The sequence below is a fragment of the Gymnodraco acuticeps genome, unplaced genomic scaffold (assembly GCF_902827175.1).
Source record: "Gymnodraco acuticeps unplaced genomic scaffold, fGymAcu1.1, whole genome shotgun sequence".
Classification (NCBI taxonomy): Eukaryota; Metazoa; Chordata; class Actinopteri; order Perciformes; family Bathydraconidae; genus Gymnodraco; species Gymnodraco acuticeps.
The window spans coordinates 2,100,372-2,120,187 of record NW_022989748.1 but is presented as its reverse complement, the minus strand read 5'-3'; the positions used below and the strand labels follow the sequence as shown (position 1 = coordinate 2,120,187).

Below are 19,816 nucleotides of genomic sequence, written 5' to 3'. Positions count from 1 at the left end.
GTCAAACTAGGCACATCAAATGGGTTTAGGGTTAGAATATGAAGCATTCTGAGTTAGAGGGTTATCAGCTGGACCTATTATGTAACTCTGTGCTGTAGATGTGCACATGTGATGTTAGTGCATAAAGTAATATTCTGTATTTTATGGTCATATCTGTAAGGAAGCTGCCATCTTAACCCCAAACTCTTGATTTGTTCATTTGTAACCCATTATTGCCGACCGACTGTTGAACAGATTTATGACGTCACAGTCCTTTTCTTTTTTACAATGCTCATTTGCATTGTGGTTTAACTGTGAGCAGAGGCTTCCTGTGAAGCTCACATTGAAATACATTATGGTGGATGGTGACATAATTTGTGTATTGAAACATTTCTGCATTTTTGAGTTAGCAGGTAGTGTACAATGTCTCATGAGAGCTTTTTCACTGAAAATCCACATGCTGCTTAATCCACTAAACCAAAACAGTGAGGTTGCAGCCTTTGAGTGTATACACAATGTGGATAGAGTCACAGATACGTTACGAACAATAATTTTTTCAGAGTAAAGCATTTTGGACGTCACCATCTATTCCTTTTTGGAACCACAAGAGACACGAGCTAATACACCTGAACGTGGAAAATACATTTTAGGCGGGAAATGTTTTACCATTAACAAAAAATACACTGTGAAAGGGTTAAGGTTCGAAAACCAAAACACTGGAAACACCAAAAGCAAACAACACTGTTGTAGCAACCTGTCAATCACACGTTTGCTCCGCAGCTTTAGCATCTATTTTTTACTAAAAAAGAGATCATTTTTTAAATACACATCATGCTGTATTGAAAGACACTTGGAACTAGAGATCGATACCATGCACTTGTCAGGAAACTGTAAGGTAAGAAAAGTGATATTTATGGCAATTTTCTTATAGACTTTGATAGAATCTGACTTTTGTTGCAACCGCTGAAAATGCAGGTTTTAAATCACTTTTAAACCCGGAAGTTGCAGCCTATCAAAACAAAGCTAAAAGGCACTAAATGAGAGCAACTGCAGTCATTGGGTAATTTACTCTGGGTTTGACATAATGACTGAGCCCTTTCATCCTGATGACCAATGAATGATAAAACACACCTTCCAATCTTATTTTTACACATTTATTTTGATACCCAACTGATTATATTTACAGTATACTTTGAGTAACATTCAATATGCTTAAAACAAAATCATAAAAATAACCTGCATGTTATAAAGCTTGCATATTCCAATATGCTGTTTTAAAAAATTTTTTATTACAATACCATTCTCTTAATGAGGAGAAGCACTTGTAGACTTCTGAGTTTGTTAGGTCCATTTAAAAAATAATTGAATAAACACCCTTTTTTGAATGTCATGCACTTGCAAGTTGCAGTAATGTTTTTTTTTGTTTTTTTTTTAAGTAAGTGCAAAGTTCTGTTCAGGTTTTGTGTGACAAACAGTTAGTGGCATTGCAGTCCATGTTGTATGTACATGTTGTAGCTTGTAAGTTAACATTCAGTATTAGTAAGAAGAGAATGAGATGGAAAAAGCCTCTCAACTAGAGTGAACATATTTACATAAACACATTGTTTCCTTCATTTGTAGACAAACAAATGATGTATTTTTATTTTGTTCATACATTTGAGATATCACTTCTTCAGTGAGGAGCCTTTTAAAGTTGTAGTTGAAAAAGAGAAAGTTAGATGATTCTATTAGTACAACAGTGTATGTAGGTTTCCGTGACATCACTGAAACACATAAAGAGCTTCTATCAGTGTCTATGTATGTATAGTTCAGAGTTCAGTACATCAACTCCCTCACTTTCTGCTCCCCCAACATATTATAGCAATACCATGGTAATACAAAATTATAAAATATTCTAACATTTAAATGTGATTTAAAAAAAACTATAGTGGAAAAAAAATGTCAACAGTAGAATGTTTAAATATATATATAGTTATTAATTTGAGATGCAGAAAATTCAGTGATTTAACTTTTTCAATTTCCTGATGTTTGTATTTACCATATGTCATGTGTGTAATAAGTCATCAAATAAATAGACTGAAGCCATGAATAAATAATGTTGCAAATACAGTATAGTTCATCATAATAATGTTTTAAAAAGTGATTTTTTTTTTTTTTAAATGTAGGTAAAAGGTCCCTAAAATTGAACTACAATACACTCTTACTGTCAGCCTTTAGTTCCTATGTACAATGCACATGCAAAGCCTTACAGGCGTATTCAGATTGGAAACTATACAGTAACAGTTAAAAACCATTGCATCAGAATTGCTTGTACTTTTATTCTCTGACTCCTTACAAGACTCAAGTACTTCTTCACTTCAAGTCGCTGAGTTGAGACTCTTGTACGGGGACAGACAGAGGCTCCTCAGGGCTTGTGGATGTAAAGCTGGTGCTGATGTCTTCTCTAAGGAACATTTCCTTCAACGGGGTCTCTGAATTCCACCCTTGAGTCTTCGCGAACTTGTAAACACATCCGAAGAGGTCAGGATATATCTCCATCACATCAACTTGAGCTGCATCAACCTGACTGCAAACCAAAAAAAGAAAGATTTTACCTCTAAATTATGAGTGGAGAAGAGGCATATTCTGTTTACATCAGTGCTGCTTGGTTGTTCTATCATAGTTAATCTACAATGCTTCCCTTCTGTTAATTTGCTAGATGCCTAGAAAGGTTTTTATGATGCTGTTTACATTCGTCCGGCAAAGTGCAGGGAATGTGTGAAAGATGCTTTTTGCCATACTATTTAACTAAACATTTAGCTAGCTAACTAGCTTACATGTTCTTGAACTCCTAATTTTAGCTTTAGCCTACTGAAAACACATCTTGAAATCTTATTTTTACACTTTTAGTTTGATAGCTAACTGATTATATTTACAGTGTATTTTGAGTTACATTCAAAATGCTCAAAACTAAATCATTGAACAATAATCTGATTGTTATAAAGCTTGCCTCCCGTATGCCCCTTTTTTTCTAACGTTAGCTTTAGCCTACTGAAAACACATCTTGCAATCTTATTTTACACTTTTAGTTTGATACCCAACTGATTATATTTACAGTATATTTCAGGGTTGCCAACTTTGGGTACCTGGCTGGAGTGAGATTTTGATATCATGGGTTTAATTACATATGCGCACGAAATGACTGCTATCGTGTCAGCAGCGGGACCTTAGCATATATATAGGATATATAGGCTATACAATATATACAAATACACAATATTGGACACAGATAAAGGGCACAAAGTTTCATTCACTAATGAAAGTCAAACACATGTTTGTTTCCACTGTTTTATTGTGTGCCTGTCGCGATAAGCAATGAATTGACGTATCGTACGATAAATAAAAATGAACTCGATAAATTGCCATTTACATGAGGATGTGACTAGCAGTTTGAAAGGATGTACTTGAATTATTATTATATATTATCATTATGTCAGTGGTCTAAAATGGTCATACAACGGTGCTGACAATATTATCGTTTATCGCAATAATTTCCGGGAAAATGTATCCAACAAAATTAATTATCGTGAGAGCTATACATGAAACACACACACACAAACAAATCTGCAGACTTACTCCAAACTGCCAAATATATTAATTAACACACTCTCACTCTCATATACTCTTTGACTCTATTTTGGCCTAGTAGAACAATAAGCAGCAGACTTTTACTTTGTTATCATTTCTACTGGATCTTAGATCTGCGCTTGCGCAATACGGGTCGGCAGTTGCGAGAGAGTATTTTCGTTGGGTAATCTATGGTAGGGCTAACCCATACAGTGGTGGGGCTCAAGTCAGTATTTGGGCCATAAAACACCCATATGAAAAAGATTGGTTTACATTTTAATAATCAAATAAGTATGTGAACATAACCAATAGCAAATAAATGCAACTTATTTTATTTTTGTTGTTCATTCATATCTTATTTTACCTAGTTAACATTTATTTATGCATATTTTTGTATCTCTCAAGTTTTAAACAATATTTTTGGTTTACTGTCCTATAGTATACATTGAAATGATTTCAAACCTGTTTACCCCAATAATTATAAAAGAGTGCCTTGGAAATATGTGTTTACATAAATTGCATTTATCTCTCTCGCTCGATCCCACACCCACTTTGGTTGTGAGCTGCGGACGCCTGATAAGCCAACACCCCCCACTTTCATCAATTACAGCGCCCATCGTACAGGGCAAATGAAAAGTGTAACCCGGGGTGAAAAGGGTGCACCTTGACTTAATTATGAAGGCTGTTACATCAAGGCCGAAAATTAGGATGAGTGCAAACAGTAAAAATGTTTTTTTCCCTCCCAGAGCTGCCAGCGCAGTGCCCCCCCCCAGATCTGGCACCCTAGGCGACCGCCTATGTCGCCTATGCCAAGAAGCGGCCCTGTACACCATGCTAAATATGTCTGCATAAAGCTGAGTTATGATCGGTCATAATAACACAGAATTTGGTGATGATTAAATAGTTTACAGTGAGATTTACTCCCATACTTTTGGCCATACTCATGCAGCCCTACAAATTAATTGAGATTTCCAGACAAATGTTCTTTAGCAAGTGTGCAGAGCGGGAGTGGCTATATACAGGACCGTCCTGTACACAACGCCAAATGGCTATATACAGGACGGTCCTGTACACAACGCCAAATGACTATATACAGGACCGTCCTGTACACAACCCTCTGAAATGGCTATATATAGGACCGTCCTGTACACAACCCTCTGAAATGGCTATATACAGGACGGTCCTGTATACAAGCTCCGAAATGGCTATATACAGGACCGTCCTGTAAACAGCTCTCTGAAATGGCTATATACAGGACGGTCCTGTATATAGCCATTTCGGAGCTTGTATACAGGACGGTCCTGTATATAGCCATTTCGGAGCTTGTATACAGGACGGTCCTGTATATAGCCATGTCAGAGACCTTATATACAGGACGGTCCTGTATATAGCCATTTCAGAGACCTTATATACAGGACCGTCCTGTATATAGCCATTTCAGGGCTTCTGTGCAGGACCGTCCTGTATATAGCCATTTCAGAGAGCTGTGTACAGGACGGTCCTGTATATAGCCATTTGGCGTTGTGCAGCGAGCCTTCGCTCAGGTCACATTTAGTGAACATATAATGAGTTGTTCATGAATGTTTCATGAGTGCTCATGAACAGCTCATAAAGTCATGAACTCCATCTCGCAGGGGTGCGAGCCTTCGCTCAGGTCACATTTACCCAGGCGCGGCTGAAGCCCGCGAAAATGGCATCTATTGTTGCCGACAGTTTAGTATTTTTAAAATACTGTTACTATGTCAAACATGCTCAAAACTTTCTGAGACACTCTCCTAAACATCTCCAACATCATATCTAATTCACACAAGTTAACATCGATCATTTTCATCATGTACTGACCTGTAGAAAACAGAAAAGTGCAGCAGCAATAATTATACACAGGATCCGGTTGATCGTCTGGATTGCTTCTGACTGAGGAGGGGGCGGAAGTGTCCCCCCTAAGATAACCCAGATGTCACCGCTCACCTGCCAAAGGTTCCACCTTGGCGCTACTTACTCGTACTGCTTCTCAAACAGTACAGATAAACCATAAAATGATATGAATGTCACCAAAATAAATACAGATAACGTTCAGTTTCAAATGCACTATTGTTTTGTTTTAAGATTAAAAGTTTTTAAAAAATAAAGAAATGTTCAAATAGTAGATGAATATTCAAGAGGTCTTTAAAATCATCACACTGATCATCAAAAGTTCATAAAATGCTCATGAATATTCAAAAATATTCTGAACTTGCCACAATCATCCAAAATTCATGAAATGCTCATAGTCATGAAAAGTTCATGAAATGCTCATGCAAACTTTTTGGGGTTTTAATTATAATTTTGTGATTGGCTGGATCATGAAAAGTTCATAAATTGCTCATAAAAGTCTGTCATGAGCAAAACAGGAACTTTATATGAATGAACAATGTTCATAACAATTTCATGAACTGCTCTTTAAAATGGTTCATGAGCATTTTAAGAATTTTGGTTCATGAACATGACAAGTGAACATATAATGAGTTGTTCATGAATGTTTCATGAGTGCTCATGAACAGCTCATAAAGTCATGAACTCCATCTCGCAGGGGCAGGACCGTCCTGTATATAGCCTCGGCCGTGCAGAGCAGTGTTGATTTAAAAAAGCAATTTGAAGGTTGGATATTTGTAAACCTTTTTTGTGTATATATATTCATAATTTAAGATGTAAATGAATTCCAGTTTATTTGTAGTACTTTCTATTTTTATTTTTGACATTTGGTGGCATCAATGTCTGCATTTGATACAGATAATGGAGCAGTTGCTTTAGGGCCACAGTGTAGGCCTATATCCCTTAAGGTCAAACAATGAGATCCTCGATCATGTTGATTCGGCCACAACAGAAAAAATAAAAATAAACTCTCGCTCTCTCCAGAGGGGCAGGTCAGCCAAAAAGGCCAAACGGGCCGTTGCCCTGGCAACATTAGCCCGTACCTGTGCACGTCCCTGCACCTATCAATCATCAAACCGTGGGGTCTTATTTCATTACGTGTTGATTTCTATCAACACGTAATGTTGTATCGATGTATATAGAGATGTACTACAGCAAAAGTATTCTCAGTCGGGACTTCCTGGAACAACACCACGCCGTTATCTTGATTCTGATAGGCCAGAAGACATTATCAAAGATGTTCTATTGAGAAGACGATCACTACGTGACAAAAGTTTTCAAAACCGTTTCTAGTCTTCGGTATTCTTGTTTTTGGCGTGAGAATAGTTTGGGCAGCGTGAGAGCGTGAGATTGAGAGAGAAAGCGTGTGTCACACGCCAGATGCGTGAGAGTTGGCAACCCTGTAATATTTTGAGTTGAGCTAGCTAACTAGCTTAGATTTTCTTGAAATCCTAACGTTAGTTTTAGCCTAGTTTTTCTAATTATCTTCATAGGCATATTACTACAATCTACAGCCTTTCATGTGTCATGTGTAACCCACGCACACTTTGTCTTTCAGTCTCTGCATATTAAGATCTTAACACATTTTTTAAGACTCTGAACACTAACTCAGGTGGGGTGATTCCAAGCCAGCATAAATTATTTATAGGTAAACCGGTAACATTGTAATTCAGTGTGACTTTACGTACTAGTGGTCCTGGAGGTTTCGTATGCAGCGCAGTAATCCCAACGTGTTCTCAGGGTAGCATTTCTTCTTGCCATCCATTTTCTTCAGCAACTCTTTTGGAAACTGTGATCAAAACAAATGTTAGTTAGTTTCGTTATAATTGTTCTTTGTAAAAAGTGGTGGTAAGGATACATTTTTGGTTTCAAAAAGAGAATAAAACTTGTGTTGCAGTCACCTTATCTTTCCACTGTTTGAAGGATCCAGCGCATTTCTCCAGTGAAGAAATTAATTCCTGGTCAGCATTTCGACAGTTTGCTGCCTCCTTCCTGTTTCCCATTTTTCTCAAGTATTCTATTCTCCTTAAAATGAAAATGTTTTTTAGACTATTTAGAAAAGATTTATACTATTTATAGAAAAGTTGAATAACAACAGCATATTAGTTTAATAATCATAACCAATTGGCTATGTTTAAAATGGTTGTACCTGTCAGGGGTCCAGAAGAAGGAGTGCCTCAAGCATTCTTCCACTTTAGGTCTGTTCTTTGGTTCTGCATCAATCATCCACTCAATGAGGTCTTTTGCCAACACGTCTCGAACATGGTCCAAAGTGTAGTTCCCTTCATCAATGTTGTTCTCACATTTATGGGGTTTGTCACCGAAAGGATGGTGCCCTCCAGAGAGGATATAATAAATCACCATCCCTGCCACCTTAAGAATTAAAAGAACATTTAATCAATCAAAACGTTAACGTCAATTAAGTTTGTGTAACAGAATAACTGACCTGTATATCACAGTTTGGCTTGTATGGTATCTTAGTGTCGTCTTCTTCTGATAAAGTCTCCTTGGCCATCCAACATCTTGTCCCTGCTCTGGAAGTGCGATAAGATGTTTGGTCTTTGGGTAACCGTCTACTGATGCCAAAATCAGCTAATCGTGCCCTCCTCTTCACATCTGCAGGAAAAATCCAGACCACAAACTCAGGAAAAAAACGTAAATTTCTCCTACTTTCTTAAAGTTAGTTTAATAATTTTAGTATATTGTGGACTTATCTTACCGATCAGAACATTCTGTGGTTTGAGGTCTCGGTGGAGAATGGGAGGATCTTGACAGTGAAGCACCCTTAAACTTTCGAGAACTTGATAGACAAGTTTCTTTCTCAAGTGACTATCATCCTGAGTTTTTATGTATTCTTCCAAGGTGTATTCACACAGTTGAAGACCAAGATATCCAAAGTTGTCATCCTCCGATTGGTCAATGTATCTCACAATGGATGGATGGTCAAGCTCTGGAAGCCGTAGAAATCCTTCCTCATGCTTCAGCAACTGATAGTTGCATTTGTATATTTTCTTAATAGCAACTTCAGTGCCATCATCTCTCAGCCCCAAGAAGACTTGGGTACCGTCACTCCCTTTTGCTATGCGGAATTCTTCTTTATTTACATATATCATGCTCCCAATTCTGCTCACTTCTTCATCAGTACTCACAAGCTTCTCTAACTTTTCTCTCCACCTCACGCTGCTTTGTTCCCATCTGCGTGGCATTGATTTAGTAGTTTGGACATGGACTGGCTTCACATTTGAAGTGGTCTCCTCAACAGGGCCTACTGTTGGATTAGATGAAGCATTGCAAACTTCATCATTTGGTTCTTCTTGATTTTCTGACTGTTGTTTGTTTTTCTTTTTCTTCTTCTTCTTCTTTTTGGATTCAGGTAAGACTGTGGAGTCCTCAGAGTCCATGCTTGGCTTGCTGAGATGATCTTTCAGTTGCTTAAGCACTTCTTTCAGCTTCTCATTTGTATTCATTTCTGCAGACATCAGTATGTCCTCAGGCACTGAAGTTATTTCCACTGATGCAAAGATGCTGGTTGCATGTTTAACTGAAAGTAAGTTTGCGAATGTGCCGTATGTGAGAAGTCTTATGTCCAAGGTGTTTCGGCTCTCTACAAAAGGAGCGATTGTCTTGCATATCTTCTCAACAAAGTTCTGATCCCAGCTATTTCTGCCTTTTGTCTTCTGTGTTATCACATATAGAGTGGACAAAACAGGTGGCCATATATCAGGTCTCTCTTTTGAGCTAAGCTGGTTCAGTAGTTGGGCAATTATACCCAAAGCTTGCTCATTTGGTATATCTTCAAGAGTGCAAAAAACTGCATGTAAAGTGGCCATTGAGAATTCAACATAGTCCTGGAGAATGTTTGGAAAGCGACTGACGGCATCTGCAATGTAGGGGTCAAGATTTCCAGTGTCCTTCAGCCATTTGATACTTAGCTGCTTGTATTTTTCTGCATCTAGCCCAGTTACATTAAAAAGTCTTTCAATCATTGTCAGATGGGTCTGAGGATCCTGCAACAGCATGTGACTGTCAAACATTTTGAACACTGCTTCAGGTGTTTTTTCTGACACAGCAATTCCCATATCTAGGAAATATCTGATTTTGGAGCACAATTTATCTCCCCTCGATGCAAGGTCATGAGTCATCTGAGATATTTTTTCATTGTGACATTTATATTGAGCCCCAGTCAACAACATTACCATTGCTCCAGCTGAAAGGAGAACTCTGAAGACATCGTCCCTGTCATGGATGGCAGCAGTTTGCAGAGGGGTAAACATTGGATTCGATCCATTTGGATGAGCTTTGGCTTCAAGCAGTTTCTGTACGTAAATAGCTGGTGCTTTGGATAGTGATACATAATGCAGAGGTGTAAGGCCGTTAGTGGAAACCTCGTTTGGGTCAGCACCCTGATGCAAAAGGAATGTCAAAATATCCACTTTGTGATTTACAACAGCAGCTATCAGTGGATTTATATAGTCATTAACTTCTTTGCATGGGTAAAGTTCATTAATGTTGGTTTCCTTTACTAATTCTTTGAGCTTCTTGAGGTTGTTGTTAATAATACTCTTTATTATAAGATGTGTTTCATTTGGGGGAGGTAACAGCATCTGTGTAATGATATTCATTTCTTGGTTTCAAGGTACCTGTGACAAAAAAGAGAAAACTATGATGTTACTTTTCCAATATTTGGTGCCACTTTAAAGTGTTGACAAGCAGCCAAAATCTATTACTTTTAAAATGTTAGCGTGTGATTATAGAATGCTTTAGAAACCATATTCCATTTACCAACACTACATTTAGGGAGATACAATTCCTTTAACCTGTGGGAACTCTTTAAACTTTAAATGACCATTGCTGTGGAAATCCTTTTATAGCTTTGGGCCATAGGAACAAGGATAAACATATAGTGCTATTAAATAAATATTCATTATAAAGGACATCAAATAACCATAAGAATGGATCATGAACAGGAGAAAGGCAACACGAGTGTGCTCTTCTTAGGAGACCACACTGATTATTTAAGAAATACAATTTTAAAGCTAAAACAGTATTAGAGGATTGAAGATAAATTAACTTACGATGTCAGCGTGGGGTGGCTGCAGCAGTACGAGTTATATCAAAACTTAACATGTTGTGCTGTTTCTTTCTTATCTGACTCTTGCACACTTCCTCTCTGCCTCTCGCTGTCTGTAGGGACTTGCTGGGCGTGAATGGTGGGGGTTTCCAACAGTCTTTACCGCTCCCTCTATGTCTCTTTAGAAAGATCCGACAGTATGAGGCAGGAAATAGAAACTAAAAGTTATTTAAAGTAGGGTTTGCACGTTTACAATACAGAGGTTCTCAAAGCATTTGCTTGCTATATTTACATACTACCATTATCATAGAGGGCACAGCAACTTTATAATATATTTAAATAAATAAATGCACAAGAAATAGCACTTAAATCTTAAGAATCAAAGCAGGATCGGCTACTTCCAACCTGTCTACTTGTGGGAAGCGAAGAATTCTTTTTTTTAGACACATTTGTTTTATTTAAAAAAAGATTGATATCTTAAATGGCAGCCTGCATTTCCAAGACAACACAGTGTTAATAACCAGGAACCACTGCTGGAGTTGTAGAAGACAGAGAAACCTCAAAGTTATTTAACCAACAACCGTGTCATTGAAAGAAAAATAGTTTTTAAGCTGATTAAACTAAGCTGTTGGTGTAAATAAGCCCTTCTGCCATCTTTCTAATGGATAACAGAAAGACAAACAGGTTCCTATCTGACAATGGTTCAACTTTCAGATTGTATAATTCTGCTGTGGTAGGACTTTTTGCAGTAAGCTGTGCTACTTACACCGTCAAACTAGGCACATCAAATGGGTTTAGGGTTAGGATATGAAGCATTCTGAGTTAGAGGGTTATCAGCTGGACCTATTATGTAACTCTGTGCTGTAGATGTGCACATGTGATGTTAGTGCATAAAGTAATATTCTGTATTTTATGGTCATATCTGTAAGGAAGCTGCCATCTTAACCCCAAACTCTTGATTTGTTCATTTGTAACCCATTATTGCCGACCGACTGTTGAACAGATTTATGACGTCACAGTCCTTTTCTTTTTTACAGTGCTCATTTGCATTGTGGTTTAACTGTGAGCAGAGGCTTCCTGTGAAGCTCACATTGAAATACATTATAGTGGATGGTGACATCATTTGTGTATTGAAACATTTCTGCATTTTTGAGTTAGCAGGTAGTGTACAATGTCTCATGAGAGCTTTTTCACTGAAAATCCACATGCTGCTTAATCCACTAAACCAAAACAGTGAGGTTGCAGCCTTTGAGTGTATACAAAATGTGGATAGAGTCACAGATACGTTACGAACAATAATTTTTTCAGAGTAAAGCATTTTGGACGTCACCATCTATTCCTTTTTGGAACCACAAGAGACACGAGCTAATACACCTGAACGTGGAAAATACATTTTAGGCGGGAAATGTTTTACCATTAACAAAAAATACACTGTGAAAGGGTTAAGGTTCGAAAACCAAAACACTGGAAACACCAAAAGCAAACAACACTGTTGTAGCAACCTGTCAATCACACGTTTGCTCCGCCCTTAAGCATACGCAGCTTTAGCGTCTATTTTTACTAAAAAAGAGATCATTTTTAAAATACACATCATGCTGTATTGAAAGACACTTGGAACTAGAGATCGATACCATGCACTTGTCAGGAAACTGTAAGGTAAGAAAAGTGATATTTATGGCAATTTTCTTATAGACTTTGATAGAATCTGACTTTTGTTGCAACCGCTGAAAATGCAGGTTTTAAATCACTTTTAAACCCGGAAGTTGCAGCCTATCAAAACAAAGCTAAAAGGCACTAAATGAGAGCAACTGCAGTCATTGGGTAATTTACTCTGGGTTTGACATAATGACTGAGCCCTTTCATCCTGATGACCAATAAATGATAAAACACACCTTCCAATCTTATTTTTACACATTTATTTTGATACCCAACTGATTATATTTACAGTATACTTTGAGTAACATTCAATATGCTTAAAACAAAATCATAAAAATAACCTGCATGTTATAAAGCTTGCATATTCCAATATGCTGTTTTAAAAAAAAAAAATTTACAATACCATTCTCTTAATGAGGAGAAGCACTTGTAGACTTCTGAGTTTGTTAGGTCCATTTAAAAATAATTGAACAAACACTCTTTTTTGAATGTCATGCACTTGCAAGTTGCAGTAATGTTTTTTTGTTTGTTTGTTTTTTTAAGTAAGTGCAAAGTTCTGTTCAGGTTTTGTGTGACAAACAGGTAGTGGCATTGCAGTCCATGTTGTATGTACATGTTGTAGCTTGTAAGTTAACATTCAGTATTAGTAAGAAGAGAATGAGATGGAAAAAGCCTCTCAACTAGAGTGAACATATTTACATAAACACATTGTTTCCTTCATTTGTAGACAAACAAATGATGTCTTTTTATTTTGTTCATACATTTGAGCTATCACTTCTTCAGTGAGGAGCCTTTTAAAGTTGTAGTTGAAAAAGAGAAAGTTAGATGATTCTATTAGTACAACAGTGTATGTAGGTTTCCGTGACATCACTGAAACACATAAAGAGCTTCTATCAGTGTCTATGTATGTATAGTTCAGAGTTCAGTACATCAACTCCCTCACTTTCTGCTCCCCCAACATATTATAGCAATACCATGGTAATACAAAATTATAAAATATTCTAACATTTAAATGTGATTTAAAAAAAACTATAGTGGAAAAAAAATGTCAACAGTAGAATGTTTAAATATATATATAGTTATTAATTTGAGATGCAGAAAATTCAGTGATTTAACTTTTTCAATTTCCAGATGTTTGTATTTACCATATGTCGTGTGTGTAATAAGTCATCAAATAAATAGACTGAAGCCATGAATAAATAATGTTGCAAATACAGTATAGTTCATCATAATGTTTTTAAAAAGTGATTTATTTTTATTTTTAATGTAGGTAAAAGGTCCCTAAAATTGAACTACAGTACACTCTTACTGTCAGCCTTTAGTTCCTATGTACAATGCACATGCAAAGCCTTACAGGCGTATTCAGATTGGACACTATACAGTAACAGTTAAAAACCATTGCATCAGAATTGCTTGTACTTTTATTCTCTGACTCCTTACAAGACTCAAGTACTTCTTCACTTCAAGTCGCTAGGTTGAGACTCTTGTACGGGGACAGACAGAGGCTCCTCAGGGCTTGCGGATGTAAAGCTGGTGCTGATGTCTTCTCTAAGGAACATTTCCTTCAACGGGGTCTCTGAATTCCACCCTTGAGTCTTCGCGAACTTGTAAACACATCCGAAGAGGTCAGGATATATCTCCATCACATCAACTTGAGCTGCATCAACCTCACTGCAAACAAAAAAAGGAAAGATTTTACCTCTAAGTTATGAGGAGAGAAGAAGCAGACTGTGTACATCAGTGATGTTTGGTTGTTCTATCATAATTGACCTACAATGCTTCCCTTCTGTTAATTTGCTAGATGCCTAGAAAGGTTTTTATGATGCTGTTTACATTCGTCCGGCAAAGTGCAGGGAATGTGTGAAAGATGCTTTTTGCCATACTATTTAACTAAACATTTAGCTAACTAGCTTACATGTTCTTGAACTCCTAATTTTAGCTTTATGATAACACATCTTGAAATCTTATTTTTACACTTTTAGTTTGATAGCTAGCTGATTATATTTACAGTGTATTTTGAGTTACATTCAAAATGCTTAAAACTAAATCATTGAAAAATAATCTGATTGTTATAAAGCTTGCCTCCCGTATGCCCCTTTTTTTCTAACGTTAGCTTTAGCCTACTGAAAACACATCTTGCAATCTTATTTTACACTTTTAGTTTGATACCCAACTGATTATATTTACAGTATATTTTGAGTTGAGCTAGCTAACTAGCTTAGATTTTCTTGAAATCCTAACGTTAGTTTTAGCCTAGTTTTTCTAATTATCTTCATAGGCATATTGCTACAATCTACAGGCTTTCATGTGTCATGTGTAACCCACACACACTTTGTCTTTCAGTCTCTGCATATAAAGATCTTAACACATGTTTTAAGACTCTGAACACTAACTCAGGTGGGGTGATTCCAAGCCAGCATAAATTATTTATAGGTAAACCGGTAACATTGTAATTCAGTGTGACTTTACGTACTAGTGCTCCTGGAGGTTTCGTATGCAGCGCAGTAATCCCAACGTGTTCTCAGGGTAGCATTTCTTCTTGCCATCCATTTTCTTCAGCAACTCTGGTGGAAACTGTGATCAAAACAAATGTTAGTTAGTTATAATTGTTCTTCGTAAAAAGTGGTGGTAAGGATACATTTTTGGTTTCAAAAAGAGAATAAAACTTGTGTTGCAGTCACCTTATCTTTCCACTGTTTGAAGGATCCAGCGCATTTCTCCAGCAAAGAAATTAATTCCTGGTCAGCATTTCGACAGTTTTCTGCCTCCTTCCTGTTTCCCATTTTTCTCAAGTATTCTATTCTCCTTAAAAATGAAAATGTTTTTTAGACTATTTAGAAAATATTTATACTATTTATAGAAAAGTTGAATAACAACAGCATATTAGTTTAATAATCATAACCAATTGGCTATGTTTAAAATGGTTGTACCTGTCAGGGGTCCAGAAGAAGGGGTGCCTCAAGCATTCTTCCACTTTAGGTCTGTTCTTTGGTTCTGCATCAATCATCCACTCAATGAGGTCTTTTGCCAACACGTCTTGAACATGGTCCAAAGTGTAGAGCCCTTTAACAATGTTGTGTTCACATTCATAGGATTTGTCACCAAAAGGATGGTGTCCTCCAGAGAGGATATAATAAATCACCATCCCTGTTACCTTTAGAATTAAAAGAACATTTAATCAATCAAAATGTTAAGGTCAATTAAGTTTGTGTAACAGAATAACTGACCTGTATATCACAGTTTGGCTTGTATGGTATCTTAGTGTCGTCTTCTTCTGATAAAGTCTCCTTGGCCATCCAACATCTTGTCCCTGCTCTGGAAGTGCGATAAGATGTTTGGTCTTTGGGTAACCGTCTACTGATGCCAAAATCAGCTAATCGTGCCCTCCTCTTCACATCTGCAGGAAAAATCCAGACCACAAACTCAGGAAAAAAACGTAAATTTCTCCTACTTTCTTAAAGTTAGTTTCATAATTTTATTGTGGACTTATCTTACCGATCAGAACATTCTGTGGTTTGAGGTCTCGGTGGAGAATGGGAGGATCTTGACAGTGAAGCACCCTTAAACTTTCAAGAACTTGATAGACAAGTTTCTTTCTCAAGTGACTATCATCCTGAGTTTTTATGTATTCTTCCAAGGTGTATTCACACAGTTGAAGACCAAGATATCCAAAGTTGTCATCCTCCGATTGGTCAATGTATCTCACAATGGATGGATGGTCAAGCTCTGGAAGCCGTAGAAATCCTTCCTCATGCTTCAGCAACTGATAGTTGCATTTGTACATTTTCTTAATAGCAACTTCAGTGCCATCATCTCTCAGCCCCAAGAAGACTTGGGTACCGTCACTCCCTTTTGCTATGCAGAATTCTTCTTTATTTACATATATCATGCTCCCAATTCTGCTCACTTCTTCATCAGTACTCACAAGCTTCTCTAACTTTTCTCTCCACCTCACGCTGCTTTGTTCCCATCTGCGTGGCATTGATTTAGGAGTTTGGACATGGACTGGCTTCACATTTGAAGTGGTCTCCTCAACAGGGTCTACTGTTGGATTAGATGAAGCATTGCAAACTTCATCATTTGGTTCTTCTTGATTTTCTGACTGTTGTTTGTTTTTCTTTTTCTTCTTCTTCTTCTTTTTGGATTCAGGTAAGACTGTAGAGTCCTCAGAGTCCATGCTTGGCTTGCTGAGATGATCGTTCAGTTGCTTAAGCACTTCTTTCAGCTTCTCATTTGTATTCATTTCTGCAGACATCAGTATGTCCTCAGGCACTGAAGTTATCCCCACTGATGCAAAGATGTTGGTTGCATTTTTAACTGAAAGTAAGTTTGCGAATGTGCCGTATGTGGGAACTCTTATGTCCAAGGTGTTTCGGCTCTCTACAAAAGGAGCGATTGTCTTGCATATCTTCTCAACAAAGTTCTGATCCCAGCTATTTCTGCCTTTTGTCTTCTGTGTTATCACATATAGAGTGGACAAAACAGGTGGCCATATATCAGGTCTCTCTTTTGAGCTAAGCTGGTTCAGTAGTTGGGCAATTATACCCAACGCTTGCTCATTTGGTATATCTTCAAGAGTGCAAAAAACTGCATGTAAAGTGGCCATTGACAATTCAACATAGTTCTGGGGAATGTTTGGAAAGCGACTGATGGCATCTGCAATGTAGGGGTCAAGATTTCCAGTGTCCTTCAGCCATTTGATACTTCCCTGGCTGTATTTTTCTGCATGTAGCCCACTTGCATTAAAAAGTCCTTCAATCATTGTCAGATGGGTCTGAGGATCCTGCAACAGCATGTGACTGTCAAACATTTTGAACACTTCTTCAGGTGTTTTTTCTGGCAGAGCAATTCCCATATCTAGGAAATATCTGATTTTGGAGCACAATTTATCTCCCCTCGATGCAAGGTCATGAGTCATCTGAGATATTTTTTCATTGTGTAATTTATGTTGAGCACCAGGCAACGGTGTTACCATTGCTCCAGCTGAAAGGAGAACCTTGAAGACATCGTCCCTGTCATGGATGGCAGCAAATTGCAGAGGGGTACACATTGGATTCGATCCATTTGGATGAGCTTTGGCTTCAAGCAGTTTATGTACGTAAATATCTGGTGCTTTGGATAGTGATACATAATGCAGAGGTGTAAGGCCTTTAGTGGAAGCCTTGTTTGGGTCAGCACCCTGATGCAAAAGGAATGTCAAAATATCCACTTTCTGATTTACAACAGCAGCTATCAGTGGAGTTATATAGTCATTAACTTCTTTGCATGGGTAAAGTTCATTAATGTTGGTTTCCTTTACTAATTCTTTGAGCTTCTTGAGGTTGTTGTTCCTAATGCGCTTTATTATAAGATGTGTTTCATTTGGGGGAGGTAACAGTTGTACCTGTGTAATGATATTCATTTCTTGGTTTCAAGGTACCTGTGACAAAAAAGAGAAAACTATGATGTTACTTTTCCAATATTTGGTGCCACTTTAAAGTGTTGACAAGCAGCCAAAATCTATTACTTTTACAATCTTAGCGTGTGATTATAGAATGCTTTCAAAACGATATTCTGTTTACCAAGACTACATTTAGGGAGATATAGATCCTTTAACCTGAGGGAACTCAGTCAGAAGCCATCTATATCACTACATATAGCACTGTACAAATAAAGATGTCATAACACCTGAGAGGAGTGAGTGCCACACCTTGTGCCTTGCTAAACATTCTAGACTCTGAACTTCCTCCTTCAGGCTGGAAACCAGAATTAAACTTTAAATGAGCATTGCTGTGAAAATCCTTTTATAGCTTTGGGTCATAGGAACAAGGATACACATAGGCTATAGTGTTATTAAATAAACACTCATTATAAATTACATAAAATAACCAGTGGCGGCGCCAGAGTATTTTTGTTGGGTAATCTATGGTAGGGCTAACCCATAAAGTGGAGGGGCTCAAGTCAGGATTTGCAATGTAATTATATACATACACGCTATATCTCCCCCCTTGACAGTGAAACGCCACGCCATTTGTAGTAAATAAAAAGGGCGACCTGGAGCCAATCCTGCAACTTCCCCACAGGTGAAAGAGTTAACATGCTGAAAACCCAACCCCTGCAGGGGGGTCTGGGTGGATTCTCCCCCAGGAGATTTTTTTGAAATACTAACATAAAATACACATTCTGGTACTCTCTTGAGAAGAAACATTAATAAATCTATAACTACACATATGAAAAAATGAACGCCATTTTAGTTTTTTGTTACTTTGTTCTGAAAGCTGAACCTGCTGCTCCTCACAGAGAGAAGAGGCTGTGAATTACTTTACATTGTGGATAAGGGTGGATAGCCCCCATTGTTCTGTGTGTCAAAATGAAAGACAGCCCACACACCTATCAATCATCAAACCGTGGGGTCTTATTTCATTACGTGTCGATAGAAATCAACACGTAATGTTGTATCGATGTAGGCCTATATAGAGATGTACTACAGTAAAAGTATTCTCCGTCGGGACTTCCTGCAACAACACATGAACAGGAGAAAGGCTAAACGAGTGTGCTCGTTTTAGGAGACCACACGGATTATTCTAAAATACAATTTTAAAGCTAAAACATTATTAGAGGATTGAAGAGCAATTAACTTACGATGTCAACGTGGGGTGTCTGCAGCAGTATGAGTTATATCAAAACGTTACATGCTGTGCTTTTTCTGTCCTGTCTGACTGGCATTCTTCCTCTCTGCCTCTGTTTGTTGGGACTTGCAGGGCGAGATGTCGATAGAAAGGATCCGTCTTGTGTAAAACTCTCGCGAGAGTTTGCAAGTCACGTGGCTCAATGTTTACTTTTGGCAGGCAGCCTTTCAGTTACGATCGTTAACATCAGTGGGCCACAGCAAATGATGGTGAGAAGCTAAACTAACTATTAATTGTGCCAATTACAGGGAGTGTGATTGTTGAAATAGGGTGTTAGCGGTCTTGCTGTTGACAACACTCTAGATCACCAACACTATGGTTTATTTTTTATTCACAGGCAAGTCAACGTTGTCGCAGTAAAAGTCACAAGATAGCTCCTGGTGCAATAAAATGTTCCCTTTCAGTGTTTTACTATTATGTCTGATGTTTCTCTATTAATATTGCTGCTGCATTAATGTGTATAGAGGCTTCTCAATTCTTAAATTTCCCCTCCTCGAGACTTAGCCCCGCCCACAGGAGATGCGAGCGGAGGACCGAGGAGAGAGGAGGGGAAGCAGCAGACGTTTAAAGAAATGAGAACTCCTCTCCTCTGAGCGGTCATATTAAAGCGACGTCCGTTCATTATTACGTGGCAACAGCTGCATCAGCTGTCGAGTGTTTTGTCATAGCGCTGTATTTTATAATCTCTGTTACATCAGCTGAACATTGTTCCCCCACATATTTACTTTGAATGAATTGAGAGTGAGGTATTATGAGACAATAACAGGCTACAAATGCGGACACACACACACAAATATATTTATATAAATATATACAATTTAAAGTATGAGAGCACTCTCATAATAACGTAACACAAACAGAGACTGGATATATCCCCCCCTCCCCCTCTCTCCGGTCGCTGAAATGGGGAATTGAAATTACGGGC

At 37.8% G+C, this 19,816-nt stretch overlaps 2 protein-coding genes across 3 annotated transcripts; both read right to left on the bottom strand.

The window, feature by feature from the left end:
* Positions 1-1,260: 1,260 nt before the first annotated feature.
* On the bottom strand, positions 1,261-10,693 carry LOC117554654. Its single transcript, XM_034229156.1, has 7 exons — positions 10,572-10,693; positions 8,216-10,136; positions 7,943-8,112; positions 7,646-7,869; positions 7,398-7,521; positions 7,185-7,285; positions 1,261-2,545 (listed from the first exon to the last, which is right to left on the bottom strand). Exons 2-7 carry the CDS (start codon positions 10,116-10,118, stop codon positions 2,332-2,334), a joined length of 2,736 nt encoding a protein of 911 aa, XP_034085047.1. The 5' UTR covers positions 10,119-10,136; positions 10,572-10,693; the 3' UTR covers positions 1,261-2,331.
* Positions 10,694-12,938: 2,245 nt separating this feature from the next.
* Positions 12,939-18,981, bottom strand: LOC117554429. Of its 2 annotated transcripts, XM_034228898.1 has the most exons (7): positions 18,845-18,981; positions 15,719-17,642; positions 15,451-15,620; positions 15,154-15,377; positions 14,905-15,028; positions 14,697-14,797; positions 12,939-13,894 (listed from the first exon to the last, which is right to left on the bottom strand). In XM_034228898.1, exons 2-7 carry the CDS (start codon positions 17,622-17,624, stop codon positions 13,681-13,683), a joined length of 2,739 nt encoding a protein of 912 aa, XP_034084789.1. In that variant the 5' UTR covers positions 17,625-17,642; positions 18,845-18,981; the 3' UTR covers positions 12,939-13,680. The 2 variants fall into 2 exon arrangements, 1 of the variants encoding a protein (XP_034084789.1); XR_004570281.1 differs by lacking the exon at positions 12,939-13,894 and having other exon boundaries at positions 14,905-15,020.
* Between the last annotated feature and the right edge of the window lie 835 nt (positions 18,982-19,816).